The following is a 16,011-nucleotide window of genomic DNA, read 5'->3' on the forward strand; positions in this document are numbered from 1 at the left end:
GAATATCCAGCCTATATCATGTACCGTACTGCAAGATATGGAGTTTACAGGCAAGTAAGAATTCCTTTTTTTAATTCATACTAGCAAAAGTTTGCCTGTTCATGCAATATACTGAATACAATCAGTACACTGAGTGCAAGTATACAGTGGTGAGTGCAAGTGTGTCTGGATGCAGTGGTGCAAGTGTAAAAGCGTGTTGGGTGCGTTGGCAGTGAGAGTAAGACTGCATGTCAGGGGCAGTGGTGGCGAGTGTAAGAGTGCATTCAGGTGCAGTGGTGGCGAGTGTAAGAGTGCATTCAGGTGCAGTGGTGGCAAGTATTAGCAGTGCTGGTCAGTTGAGTAAAATGTAGTTAGTTCTGGGCAAGCCAAGCAGCATAAAGCAGGCATTTGCCAGCAGTTCGCTATGGAGGTCCTATGAGAATTCGTGCTGTGCAAGGTGTTACGCTTAAAGTGAAATTCTACAGTTTACAGAATAAGCTACAGCACTTTCACAGGTGACCATCACCTTATTACTGGTGAGATTCTGAGCATGCACTAAACACAGACTGTAAGCAATATGCCTTCCTCGGTCTCTATTATTGCTTTCCTTATTGCTCCCATCCTCTCTCACTACCTGTACTGCTTCCTCCCTCTCTTTCTTTGTACTCCTGCAACCCTCTCTCTCTTCATACTTTTGCCTAGCTCTCTATATTCTGCTGCTCGCCTCTATCCCTATGACTAACTGCCTTTCTGTACTTCTGTCCCTTTTTCCCTCTACACCTTGTACACGTCTCTTGCTGTCTTCACCTCTCACTCTGCTGTGCTGCTGACTATTCATTTCTATGCTGACCTCCATCTCTCTTGTCCTATCACCACTTCTGTTACTATGTGTGCATGCCCCCCTTTTTCCACTCTGCATGCTCCAAACATAAAATGCATGTTTGGTATCAAAGTGGTGGTGAGATCACACACGTGTGGTAGTGACAGAAAGCTTTGGGATGGTATGCTACACCCCCACCACCAGTTTGTGATAATTATGATGGCAGGATCCTGCTCATGCACAATAGTGATTGGTCTACTGCACTACTGCTAATGTGTGTCATATATCTGACCACAAAATATGGCAGCAAGATCCCACATATGCACGGTAGAGACAGTACAGATTGGTCGCTACGCCGCGTGCACGGGATCTCACCACCATATTGATTGAAGCAAATGCGAATGGTGGGAGCAGCAGGAATGGGAGGACACTGCACATGCGTGGGGATATTCACAGACATTGCTGTGCATGCTTGGGGATACAATGAGCAAGAGTGACTGAAATTTGCATTCAACTAAACAAACCTGATTTATCTCTTAATCATCTAAGTTAATGCTCATTCCTATTATTCTGATATTTACCTTAGATTGTACGCCCCTTTAGGGTTAGGGACTGCTGTGAATGTACAATATATATGTAAAGCGCTGCGTAAATTGACGGCGCTATACAAGTACCTGTAATACAAAAAAATTTCAATCTGAATTTTAATGTGAAACTATCAGAGAAACAAAAATACTAATTGACATCCTGTATCCTTCTTCTATAATAGTTACAAACCCGGTTCTGTAGACCTTCACACTACAAAGATTGTTCAGCTTGTGGCTTGAAGCCTGAATAGAAAAAATAGCATATGGAGAAGGAAAAGTTGTAACATCATTCAGGGCAGGGACTGGTGTGAATTTACAATATGTAAATTGCCGTGTAAATTGTGGGCACTATATAATTACGAGTAATAAATTAGTATCTGAGCTGTTGAACTTTTTTTGCACATGTTCTGCAGTATGTTTTCTTAATAAGTCTAAGTTACAATATATATATATATATACAGAGAGAGTTATTGAAAATGTCATAATTATTTGGTTTTACGATTATTATCAGTTTAAGAAGTAGTATTATAATTATGTCAAATGTTTTATTTATTGTTGAATTGTTTTACTAGAAACTCCTTAAGCAAGGCAGCCCCCTTCAAGACCCATTCACAACACCAAAGCACTTTGACCCTGCATTGGGAATAGAAGACCTAGCTGCTGATCTCCTGGATGGTGGTGAAGGGCACCCAGTATCTCATCTCTCTAATGGTTCAGTGGCAAACTGTGACAATATTGTATGTAAGAAAAATGAAATGATAGAGGAGCAGCATGGAAACAACATCTGTAGCCTTGTAGACTCACAGGACAGGAGTTCATCTGAAAACCACGTTCGGTCTTGTAATGAAACCAGTGGGACCGCCAGTGCTACTGCATCACCGCACTTATCAGAAGAGATGTAAAGAACAAAACTTTTTATTTTTGGAAAAGTGAGAATGACTGCTTAAAGCTAATATTTCATAAGCTTTGCTGAATGTCCAGCTGCCATATTTCTGTAAGCAGTTCACTGTTCACAAGGATCATTTTTTATTCTTCTGGCCAAATTATTCTGAATTTACGGGAACAGTATTTGAATCCTTAAATGAATGTGGTATGTTGATTGGAATTATGGGTAAGTTACGTCATGGACAGGCGCTAGGTGACAGGTAAATTAATGCCAATAAAATGCTACATACCATAGTTATTACCTAGCAGTGTATAGCTGCTGATCAAGCTAAGATGGAATATCACCATCTTTCCAACAGCAGAGAACGCTGCTTAAAGTAGAACTATAGGTAATACTTTTTGCTTTTGTTTTGGAGAATGTAAGGGAGAGATTTAAGCCTTGTCAGTTTTTTTTTTGCCACCTGTGTCCCATTGGGAAGATTTCCCTTCACTTCCTGTCACATGACATGAGAGGAGGTCCCTGCAAATTGATTGCCCCCCCCCCGGTCACCAGAACTAGTGTCCCTAATGGGAGATTTCACCGCTATTACTGTTCTGGGGACAAACCAAAATTTGGGATTTTATTTTACTCTCACTTTCGAGGATTACTATTAACAGGACAAATAGAGAGTGTGAATCTCCCAAATGAGGGCACAGACTACAATAAAAACCTAACAAGTGTTCTAATCTAGATCCACTCTATCCAAAACTAAAAGAGAAAAATATGCCTTTAGTTATAAGTGCTCACTTTTGACATTAAAATATTCAATAAATGTCCTTAACCTTTGTTTTTACAATGAGAGGTATTTTAACTTTACCTGTGTTTTGCAGTATTTATTTAAATATTCCATGATCAAGTGGATGATGTTTTACTCATCCAAAATGGGCAAAGGAAATTGGGAACTCATCCAAAGGGTAGATGTACACTTTCTGAAAACCTGCCAAGAAGGATATTTCAATTAACATGTATGACTGCACTTTTATTTGGTGTTAAGAGTTTGAATGCCATTTTTTAGATATCTGCACATTATTTTGAATATTTAGATATTTATGGTTTCCCTTTGTTTAGATTATTACAATGTTAGACACTGCAGATATGGACTGGTACAGTGAAGGGTATTCACTGTTTTATCCTTAAAGGCCAACCCCACCTAAGAGTAATATGTCTGTATGTGTAGTTGCTCGCCACGTGAAGCACATGTTGGCTTTTGTTATCTTTTGGGGAGCTACAGAATTCCCAGTGTAAAGGATGCAGAGAACACTAAGCCTACAGTTGATGTCCTTTCCTCTGATGGATTCTACATTATCTAGAACAAACTAATAACTTGGGAATCCACTAGTGAGAAAAGGACACCTATATTATGATCTTTTTTCTCTAGGTGGAGTCATCTGTTAAAATCCGAACCTCAACAATTCTCTCCCTAAAACACAGGGTTTCTGTTATAGTTAAGTGTATTTGTTGTCTCTAGCACCCAGTACAGTATGAACTGGAAAGGTGACCACTTCTGTTTTGCTGGTTGCTGGGGAGAGGCAGTTCTGTTTGCTTCAGCTTTTATAAAGCATTTCTGTAAATGAACAATACCTATGAGAAGTAGATAATTCTGGAATTAAAGTCATGGTCAAATTAGAGTGATTAAAACATCTAAGCAGAGCCCCAAAAATCATTGGGACCTAGCTAGTTGATCGTATTTGAGGACTAGGAAGTGAGAAACACCATGCAATACATTTCTACACCAGTCCTCAGGGACTGTTAGCAGGTATGCTTTTCCAGTGCTCAAAAAAGAATCAAGAGTGAAATAGTATAGTTTGTAGAGACCGTATTTAGAGAATACGCTCCTAACTGAAAGCATGGAAAACATGAACTGCTGTTGGCTTCTAAGGAAGCTGCAAATCCCTGCCCATGCTTCAGCTGACTCCCTGATCATGCTTCAACAGCAAAATATGTAAAGTTGCATAGAAGATATTGATTATTAAAAGGGAAATGTTACAATATACATATTTATACATTTTTATAAGTTCTGTACAGTATTTTTTCTAATGTTCGTTCCTAGCAACCATTTATCTTAATTTGTAGGTGGTCACGAGAGCCTTCAAAAGAAAAGAAAATGGCAGCTTCCATGGATATTTTTATATCTTTTGAAAGAAGGGATGTTCTCTGTTTATCAAGAATTGCGGAGTGTACATGGTTAAAGGGAAATAATCCAGGATCTGACCTGAAATTACAAGTGCAGTTGTGGATTTGACAGGTTGATTTTCTCGTAATATCAGATCTGACACAAATGTGATATGAGATTTTGCTACTTGTACACAGAACAATCTACTGCCAAGGGGTAAATTGCTAATCTTTGTAGATATTTGAAGACCAATGAATGGCATGCATTACTGCTCACATGGATCACATGGGTGCTTTTAATGCTAGTCATGAGGTAATTTAAATAGCTGAGATGCAAATATCTTAAAAAGGTGTATATCGTTGTACCCCCAGTTTAGAAGTTCATATTGCATACAATCATACAAATAGCATGTAGTTCTATGTTTTTATTTTTTGTCAGCAGCAGAGCTTTTTCAATGTAGAAAATGCAGACATGAAAAACTCTTGTGTGAGGTTAGCCGAGGCATAGCGTAATGTGCACCTTGCTTTCACCCATATCACCTGACCAGGCATTCTACTTCACTCAGCTGATTTCAGCCAGCTAAAATCTGATGGGCTATATAGGCTTCTACAGTGTCACATTGTCACTGTATTTTGCACCACTTTAATAAATATGCTCTATCTCTGCATTTTCACTGTTAAATTCCTGTAAAAGGAAAACAAGGCTTAACTACATGCTATGTGTTAGTCACATTCTATTTTCCAGTTACAGAAACTTTCCCCCATGCTGGCATTTTTGCAAAGGTTATAGTAGACTGTTATGAATCAAAACTGACTACTTTGTATATACATAATCTTATCAGAGGAAATATCTAAGTCTTAACTGTATTGGATTCCTTACATATAAAATATATGCATACTATAGTTTGTCTGTTCAGAACACCTCTTGCTAGAAGAGGCAGTAAATAAACTCTGGTTGTCAGATATCAATGTCTTATTTTATAGAACTGTACAGACGTTTTATTGCTCAGCATAATAAAAAATGTGAATGTAATGGTTAGGTAGATGCTTATCAATATGTGCTCTTAAATGAAAGGGTTTTTTATATAATAAAAATTGTTTTGTATGTCATATGGGTTCCTGTTGTACTAAAATAATGTAGAATTGGGAGGGGCAGCCCAATGTAGAAGCCTGTAGGCAATCTCAAGTAGCCACTGGATGAAGGTGATCAATTTGAATAGCAAAAGACAGTTTAAAGGAGACGCTTTCCATACTGTAAGCAATCAAATCGTTATCATTATACCCCTTATCTATCTACCCATGGACCTGGTTCCTTAAGTGGAGGGCTTAAGGTTAAGTTTCAAAGGAAGTTAAGATTCGCTTTAATGTTTTGCCATGCTAGCTACCTGACTGCTTTATCCAGACTTGCTTGAAACTAAAACCCCATCACATTTAGTATTTTTTCATGAACATACCTTTTTTTTAAGAGTCCTGTGTTTCACTTGGGTATATGGCCAATCGTGGTACTGTAGGTAGCAAAGTAAGGAAAAGCCAGACCTTGATAAGTTTTGCTTGTAGAAGAATATTATTTAACATCTGTTCAGGGGGACATGGAGGCCTCCTTTATCGAGGTGACAATTTTCTGGTAACATAGTGTTTTCTTGCGTAAAATTAAATTAGGATTTTCTGGAATGTATTATTAGTTTCTACTGAATCTAATGGAATCTAATTAAAATTAGTTAGATGAAGACCATGAAGGCCCTCCGACATTTTTTTCAGTGAAGACTGGAATGATGGTATGACTCGTGGGTCAGAGACACCTGACCTGAAAGAGAAGTACAGCAGGACCTGTTTGGTTCAGTTGACAGGTGAGTTTTAACAAATTTGGTCCTGACCTTGCCTTCGTAATAATTAGTTTAAGTGGACCAAAATAGAGTTTTGCTCTGATGTAAGCATATTCTTTGTGGCATATGTCTGTCCCAAATATTCCATTTTTGCAATAGTTAAAAGCAGGGCTTTTCTTCTCAGAGAATAGGTGCAGGGTACTCTCCGCTTCTGAGTCACCCCTTATCTCTGTCCCTTTACCCACCTCCAGTCCTGGCATGCTCTTCAGCCAGGAACAGTAGCCTCCCCCTTCCAGCAACAATAGATCCCCTCCCTCAGCAGTAATAGACCACCAGCATCAAAATAACCCCCCCCGAACAATAGACCCCCACTGTAACAATACAGTAGGCCTACCAGCAGCCAGCATCTATAGACCCTCCAGCAGACAGCAGCAAGAGACCCCTCATTTAACAATAGATCCCTCCCAGCAACAATTGGCCCCCTAGCAACATGAGATCATTCCAGCAAAAAAAGATCCCCCACAGCAACAATAGACCTCCCCAGCAACACATGATCACCCAGTGACAATAGATCCCCCAGCAGCCGGCATCAGTAGACCCTCTAGCAAACCCAAGCACCCCATTCAGTGTTGGTGGTCCCGGAACGGTGTCCCCGCTGAAAAAATCCCTGGATAAAAGACTATAGACTCACTTTAAATTACTTCTGTGTCCTAAAGTGTTTATAAATCCTAACAATTAATTCATCTTATTTGTTTCTCTTTTGGCCTGCTAAATATACCAGTAAAGGTGTTTTGTTTTATCTGTTTGATAAATGCAAAAAATACCTGTTGATTCTGCCAGAAATCTTGTGAGCTGATAACCTCCTGTGTACAATGAGGGGGTTATGGCGAGGAGAGGCCTGTGTCCTTTGTAATTCATAAGATCTTACCATATACAGATTGAATTTTATTCATTAGGGGTTCGAAATTCGTTCCATGCGAGGCCCTGTCAGCACCACCTGGGTTTTTAAGCTGCAGGAGCCTGACAGAAAATCTTCAGCCAAACAGCACCTGCATCTACTCAGATTGTGGCACTGCGTGATTATTCTGATACCCATTGGTGCTGGTTGTCAGGATACAATAGTTATCACTAGATTAATTCGTCCCATTTAGTGCGTATGGGGGGAAATCAAGTGACTTCTTTTGTTCAGCCTATGGGGAGAGATGTTAAGGTTTATGGCCTGCTTACATTTTTAGAGCGCAAAAGACACTGTGTTGTCAGTTCAAGCAGGAATGTGACAACCCACTATATTTGTGGGACATCAACAGTTGTTTTTCTTTACTTGGAGGCATAAACAGGGTGTTAGTGGAAAATAGGTTGCATAGCACACTTACATGTAAAACACAAAATCCAGCCTGGATGGATCATCAGACAGAGTACATAAAGTCCGGGACAATCATGCAGCAGCCGGGTATGTAGAAAATCTGGCAATAGCAAAGGGAGAGTGGGTAAAGCTGATGGCGCCTACAGCCACAAGTAACTGTAGCTAGCTGTCAGATCAGAAGGGTGATGCCAAATGTGGGCTTCTATGCGTTTCAGGGACCCTGCCCCCTTTGTCAAGCGAGGCATACAGATTGTCTTCATCTGCATTGCTGTCACAGCACTTACTACCTGCTCTATTAGCTCCTTTAGACTCCAGCTTAGTAAAGTCTGAGGGCTGCTTCACACGAGATAAAATCAAGTGCACTTTTAATCTGCATCAAAAACTCATGACCAGTGTTTTCCATGCATTTCAATGGTCCTAGTTCACACCAGTACAGTGCATTCCAGTGTAGTCTAAAGCAGAGCATGCTACATTTTTTTCTGTATGGAACATGGCAAAATGCATAAAAGTGCTGCAAAATGCACTGGAATGCACATGTCCTGAATTAAGATGAAGGAAAAAAAGTGGGGACAAACGTTTTGTAACACATGAAAAATGCACCAGAACGAATAGAAAAAGCACATACGGAAATGTATCTGGAATGCAGAAATTGTGTTATGAACCGGCCCTATTGCTGGACCACACAGAACTTTGGCATGGGTGCTGGAAGTGTATTTGTATCATAATTTTGTATATAACCTTCAGGCTAGTTCACTTCAGACTGCATTTGTATTTTTCTGAGCAGTATTTTTAGTCCATGAACTTGGATGGTACCCATTTAAGTAAGAATGGGGACCTTTGTGTCATAATTTAATGCATGAATATGTGACTGTTGCCTAGATTGTGTGCAGTGCTTTCAGTACCACAATTTCTTATGCATTTGAGGCCTTTTATTTTTTTCATATAAAGCATTCTAACTTTAAAGTGTAGCTACAGGCAAGACAGAATGAATAGCCCCAGTCCATTTTTAGAAAAATTGACAGCGCTGCGACTTCGTTTATTTGGGCAAGACAGATGCCTAGAGTAGCTAAAATAGTTTAGCAACACCCTCTTACACTAGGTGGACTGGTTTTTCCCAACTTTGTGAAATATTACTGGGTGGCAGTCATAGTGACGGTATATTGGTGGTTTACCCGACCACTTGGCAGCGCAGCAGTTACATTGGAGGCTGGTCTACTAGGCTCATACATGGAGCTGAGTAATGTACCTCTTTTGGTGCCATTGGTCGACTATTACAACTCCTATGCACTCTGCCCTGAGGGTTTGGATGCAAGTCTGGAGTATACTCTCCCACATTCCACTGTGCTGGAATCCCAACCTACCTCACCTTCGCATGATACCTGAACCTCAGATCTGGGCTAGATATGGCATTACCCTTTTACGACACATTGCCTCACGGAGAAGTCTCCTTAGTTTCCAATCTTTGAAGGCTGCTTTCCATTTACCCAATCTTATGCTTTTCCAATACTTCCAACTTGAAATCACAGTTAATACAGAATTTTACCAGAGGGTTAACCTAACCTTCCACTTACTGGAAAAGCTTCTGATGATGGAGTACTTAGATAAACCTCTATCGTCCATTTACTCATAACTCAATACTGCCCACAGATCCAGGTTAGATAGGACTGACAAAGATGGCGTGTGGATTTCTCTTCGCTCACTGAGGACTGGTCTGAATGTTTACACCATTTTTTGAAGGATATGAAATTAGTTGAGGACAGGTATATTCAGCTTAAACGTTTGCAGTCTATTGCACCCAGCAGAGGCTGTCCTGCATATATCTAAACACCTCTACTATACCCTGAAGAGGCTGTCCTGCATATATCTAAACACCTCTACTACACCCTGAAGAGGCTGTCCTACATATATCTAAACACCTCTACTACACCCTGAAGAGGCTGTCCTGCATATATCTAAACACCTCTACTACACCCTGAAGAGGCTGTCCTACATATATCTAAACACCTCTACTACACCCTGAAGAGGCTGTCCTGCATATATCTAAACACCTCTACTACACCCTGAAGAGGCTGTCCTGCATATATATCTAAACACTTCTACTACACCCGGAAGAGGCTGTCCTGCATATATCTAAACACCTCTACTACACCCGGAAGAGGCTGTCCTACATATATCTAAACACCTCTAATGCTTGTCAGCAGTGTGTTACTGAAGTCGGTACTCTTATTCACATGCTGTGGACCTGCCCCCGCATACAGGCTTTTTGAAACAAAGTAGTATCCACCATCAACTTTGTGTGTGGCCTATCGATTACTCAAGATCCACTCATTCTCTTATTGGGTATGACTGATAATATGATAAACTCCTGTTATGTTATTTATATTTTATTCATCATTCAATGCTTAGTGAACTTTCCTAATAAAATGGAAGGTCTCTCAGCCTCCCACTGTGGAGGAGTGGAAGGCGGCTATTCATGTGGTTCTCCCACTATACAAGTCAACGTATGCTATTCATAACTGAGAAAGTTTGACTAGGATATGTTTCTATAAGCTGAATAATGCATATACTTGGTTTCTGCCTCCCGTTTTACTCCCCCACACCCCCTTTTCCTTTTTTATGCGCCCCTGCTCCCTCTTTCACCTATTTCCCTGTATTCCCCGTTTGCCTTGGATAGTACGAATGTAATGTGGTGAAAATGAAGATCGGATTGTATATCTTCTTCAATGTTTATTAATATGTTACTACAGCAGTGCCTTTCCACGTTAGTCCAATGTATTCTATTGATCTTGACCTGTAATATGTGTAACACCAAAATAAACATTTTTACTGGCAAAAACAAAACGGAGAGGGCGAAGCTCAGGGGCACAGACCGCAATAAAAAAATAGAAAGGTGTTCTAAACCCTCTCCATTCTATCCAAAACTAAAAAACATCTTGCCTTTTATCTTTCAAGTGGAACTAAACACTCTTCTCCTTTACTGCCAAGGAAGTTGACATCTTAGCTTCTGTTTGATCCCCATTTGCCATGTGATCAGTTATGACACCAGTCATTGAAGGCTTAACAGTTCAGTTGAGAGCACAAGCAAGTGTGACCAGGGGCAGACTGACCATTTGGAAACTCGGGCACCGCCCGAGGGCCCGGGCTCAGTAGGGGGCCCATGAGATGCCCCTGGTACCTTTTTCATAGGCTTTTTTGAGTTTGGGCAAGGGCACAGGGGCCCCATGAGTTGTCAGTCCGCCCCTGAGTGTGACAGTTATTCATGGCATGCCTTGAATGTAACTTTTAGAAAACGGTTAAAGCGGAACTAAAGGGTGAATATTAATGTGTCCAACGGTCCCTCGCTGGAACCTGCATCTTCTCTGAGTCACATTGTTTGTGGCCTCTTCATTGGCCAGCAGGGGATGTTGTTGCTCCTGCGTAGTTTCTTTTTTTTTTTTCTCTCTTTCTTCATTGTGCCCCATCTGAAAGATCTTGCGTCATTTACTTTACGTTCCTTCACTAAAAACGTACAGCAGTAAATAAAAGGAAAGCTGTACAAACCAAGAAAAATAATTTCACAGACATTTGTTACTGAAACAGGTGTCTCCTTTGGAAGATTTTCCTCACCTCTTGTTTCAGTGATGATTCAAAAGTTTGGATTTCTTCATACTTTTTGTACCAGAGAAGGATGGTCACCAACACAAACAGAGAGGGTGAATCCCCCTGAGGACAGCAACAGCATTACAAACCTCACATTGTGAGTGTACAGAAAAGCGGGCCAAACCAAAAGATTTTAAAAAAATCCAAAGTGTTTTTAATTATTTGTAATTCAATCGCATAAAACATCCTATATGTTTTGGGGGGCAACAAAACTATTTCATCAGGGTTATAAGTCAGACATGAAAAATAACAATATTTAACATGAAATTGTCCTGAACAACTAAATCACAGCTACATACTGTATGTATCGCCATTCGGGGGAAAAACATGGCTGGAAAACAGTATTGGAAACAACGGAATTATTTTTATCAGTCACACCAATCTACTGTGGTTACAATTGAAATAGTTTGGTTGAAAAAAAAAAAAAGGCTGAGACAGCTGTACATGTATTCAAATGCTTCTAAATAAATAATTGTATCAGAAATGTGTCTGTATATAAAAAATGTGATTCAAAAAAAGAATGTGAGCGTTCCTTAGAAAGTGCTGTTTCTGCCATTCTCAGTGTATATCAGTTGAAGCCATAGTCAAGTGATATAAATATTTCAGTTGGGTCCAAAACATTGTAATGGATGTGTAGCTGTTTTCCAGTTGTTTTTCCTCCTAATTATGATAATTTGGTAAATATATACAGATTCTGTTATTTTAATATGTATGTGCTGTGCAGTACATACACAGAAACATTCTAGGAGTTGCTTATTGTTTGCAGCTTTAGAATGTTTTTTTTTTTTTTAGCTGGTGTGCGGAATTATCTATTTACAGTATGTATTATTTAGTTGTTCTTGCCTCCACTTACTAAAGTCTTGTTCTGTTCATTTTCTGAGCGGCATATTAGTAAGACTATAATAAAAATATATATACAGCTTATTAGGTGACAGTCCTCAAAATAAGTGTGTGTATGTTTTATTAGGTAATTTTGTTTTTTATTTTATATACTTTTTTGATGTACTAATTTATTTCACCACAACTTGCTGTGGGTTTAGTAACACTTTAACAACAGTAAAATTATTCTGTATACGCAGTAAAGCATGCTTGTTATGCTCACTGTGGAATGGGTTAATCCTCCACACAAATGGATGTTTGATCCTGTCTTCTCTGATCCTTCCCTTCTACTGCCGCCAGTCCATCTGCTGATAGAACAGAGCCTTGGGGCAAGCTGCACATGCTCAGTTTGGTGTGTATTGCTAGAGAGTATTTTGGGGGGTTTTGCTCTGGAGAGTGCATATGATCAGCACAGGGCCAATAATTGCTATCCACACAAGAGGGTAGGGGGTTATGCAGCTTCATAGGACAATCAGGGGAGAATGAAAACTCCTACAAGCTTTAACCCGTGCTCTGCTGGACACTGATAGAAGTCACAAGACTGCTCTAACTGCTGATAGAAAAGGTATTTAGCAGCTTATATTTACTAAAATAATTGCATTTCCATGTACTGTGGGAGACCAGATATAGTGAATGCAGGGTTCCGAGCTTAGTAACACTTTAAAGTATTTATTAGTTTTTTTTTTTTGTTTTTTTTTTCAATTATTTGGTTTTATATGAATAGTTGCATGGATATGCATTTTTGTATCATTGTTTCATGTCTGCATTGTACCCCTGAGGAATGTAGTGTGTTGTGGCCCCCAAATTCATTGGCATTTTTTTTGTAATCGATTATGATTAAAATCACCTTGGACTTTTTTGGTTTGGCGCCTTTTCTTGTAAAAGGATACTTTGAATTGCTTTCCGGCACTCATCGAAGGAAATCTGTTTTTTATGAGAGCTGCTTTACCAGAGCCAGTGAGCTTCTTGTAAAACTTCCTTGCGTTTTGATGCTTTGAACAAATATTGAAATCCCAGCACCTCCTAAGCCTACATTCACACCCAAGCAGAGCACATTCCTGGTGATTCTGAAATGTGTTTTCAGGCTTTACAAGATTTGTGCATTCATTTTTGTAGAAGTATTAGGCTTAAGATGTTTGTTTTCTGGCCTGGATAAGGGGAGGACAGGTCTTCAGACACAAAAATGCACTTATTTCACATTTACAGGTGTTCCCCTTGAAGTCTATGGGTCCGAAAATGCTTGACTGCACTCAAGAAAATATCATGTATTTTTAGGGCCTAGAATGTATGAACAAGGACTATAAGAATGGGATTCTGCATGTTGAGCAGATGTCAGATGTAGTGAAACAAGCTGAAAAACACTCAAAGGTGAATTAGGGTTAAATAAGTCTTTCTGGAGCAATAAAAGCCTGACAGGAACTATAATAAAAAGATTTAAAAAAACATTTGAAGCGCTGATGATCATGTGTTCTGTACTGCTGTCCCATTCATTATATTTCTAGCACAGGAAGAATGAATAGAGGAAACTAATAAAACATGGCACAAAGAGTGTGCTGTAACTCCTGGAAATCTATCACAACTTTCATAAATCCCTCCTATGCTTCGCTGTTTTACCGAGTGCACTGTAAAGCTTCTGAATAGGACCTGATCTTACTGAGTTCCCTTTCACTGCATTAAAGTGTTACTAAACCCACAACAGTAAAATGTGTATATGCAGTAAAGCATGTTTGGTATACTCACTGTGGAACCTAAGGGGTTAATCCTCTGCATTGTGTAAAAAGACTGCTTGATCCTGTCTTCTCTGATCCTCCCCTTCTACTGTCTCCAATCAATCTGCTGATAGTACAAAGCCTTAGGAGTGCATGTGATCAGGACAGGGCCAATCAGCACTGTCCAGACAGGGTCAAGAGTTATGCAGCTTCATAGGACAGTCAGCAGAATGAAAACTCCTACAAGGTTAACCAGCGCTCAGCTGGACACTGATAGAAGTCATAAGACTGCTATATACTGCTGATGAGAAAAGGTATTTAGCAGTGTCTGTTTACTAAAATCATTTCATTTCCATGTTCTGTGTACTGTAGGAGACCAGCTATAGCGAATGCAGGGTCCGGGGTTTAGTAACACTTTAAGTAAAACAGCCAGGCATGCTGTGGAACAGCTAGCCATAGGATGCCATTAACCCTATGAGCCTGGGTATCGGAGTGCTGCTCAGCTACATTGAGAGCGGTGCAGCAAATAGAGCTGAGGTGTCCCTTAGGGCCTATTCATGCAAATGCTCAATGAAAGGTAATGCCCATTACATTTTCATTCTGAATGACACCAAATACACCTTGCCGATGCTCCAGATGTGCTACATGCACCAGTTCTCTTACATCTGGAAACTCTGGATTCTCTTTCAGGCTAGCACTCATTTCAATGATAAGTTCCCTCCTCCCCGCCTGTTTTAACCCCTAAAAATCCACACTACCACACTGTAGAGTGGTTAAGGCGCAGCCCCATTCAGTTAAATGAGTTGCATTTGGCAGGTGCTACTGGGGAATAATTTCTTGGCGCGCAGTAGAGAACTTTAGGGCCTTACCTCGGGTTGCAGTTTAAGCAGAAAGCAATGTTGAGTGCTAATGCCATCTGTCATAATGTAAGTTTTTTTAGTTTAGTAAGCTTGTGCATGGAACTTTTTTGCATTAGGGATAGAAACAATTGAGTACTGTCCATGATACTTTTTTTATTTTATCACCTCAAGCAAGATGCATTAGGGATAAAATAATTTATGTGCATTCTATATCTATAGAACTGAACTTGTACAATACTGTCATATAATAAATATCATCTCTTCTAACCCACATTGGACATTCTATGTACCAATATCTGTACACCTTGATGTTGCACTGCTCTGAATCTGCACTGTTAGCAAATCTAAAATGCATTAATGTTGAAATGTTACATGTTGTTTTTCTTAAAGAAATTAAATAATTTTTTTGCCACTTTAAAAGTTTGTTGTTTCTTACTTTTTGCTTTGCTGGGAGCAGGGGCGGACTGACAACTCACTGGGCCCCCGGGCAATAGGGGATCATGGGGCCCCTGTGTCCTTGCCCAAACTCAACAAAGCCTATGAAAAAGGTACCAGGGGCATCTCATGGGGCCCCCTACTGACCCCGGGCCCTCGGGCAGTGCCCGAGTTTCCAAATGGTCAGTCCGCCCCTGGCTGGGAGTCAAACTTTATTTGCTTTGAGAAATATAGATGTCAAATTAATGGAATGTATATGTTCAATATCTTTTATATATAGTTAGGTCCATATATATTTGGACACGGGTACAATTTTCATACTTTTGGCTCTGTATGCAACCAGAATAAATTTAAAACGAAAAAAATCCAAATGAATTTGAAGTGCAGACTTTCAGCTTTAATTCAAGGGGTTGAACATAAATATTGAGTACAAATTTTAGGAACTGCAACCATTTTTATACACCGTTCCTACATTTTCAGGGGCTCAAATGTAACTGGACAAATTAATATAATCATAAATAAAATGTTCATTTTTAATATTTTGTTGAGAATCCTTTACTGGAAATGACTGCCTGAAGTCTGAAACCCATGGACATTACCAAAGACTAGGTTTCCTCCTTTCTGATGCTTTGCCAGGCTCTAACTGCAGCTGTCTTCAGTTCTTTGTGGGTCTTTCTGCCTTTAGTTTTGCCTTCAGCAAGTGAAATGCATGCTCAATTGGGTTGAGATCAGATGATTGACTCGGCCATTGCAGAGTATTCCCCTTATTTTCCTCTAAAAGCTCCTGGGTTGCTTTTGCAGTGTGTTTTGGATCATTGTCCATCTGTACTGTGAAGCGCCGTTAAATCAACTTTGCTGCATTTGGCTGAATCTGGGCTGA

General features: G+C 39.8%; 1 protein-coding gene across 1 annotated transcript in view; it reads left to right on the top strand.

The window, feature by feature from the left end:
• The window catches only part of MTMR8 (myotubularin related protein 8), an 83,162-nt gene extending 68,046 nt beyond the window's left edge, over window positions 1-15,116 (top strand). Inside the window, exon 14 of the mRNA XM_089685186.1 lies at window positions 1,959-15,116. Coding sequence (XP_089541312.1) covers window positions 1,959-2,288 — 330 coding nt within the window. The 3' untranslated portion in view covers window positions 2,289-15,116. The remainder of the gene's footprint in view (window positions 1-1,958) is intronic.
• Window positions 15,117-16,011: the final 895 nt, after the last annotated feature.

The sequence above is a fragment of the Staurois parvus genome, unplaced genomic scaffold (assembly GCF_062004578.1).
Source record: "Staurois parvus isolate SC_StPar_1 unplaced genomic scaffold, SC_StPar_1.0 ptg000365l, whole genome shotgun sequence".
Lineage (NCBI taxonomy): Eukaryota > Metazoa > Chordata > Amphibia > Anura > Ranidae > Staurois > Staurois parvus.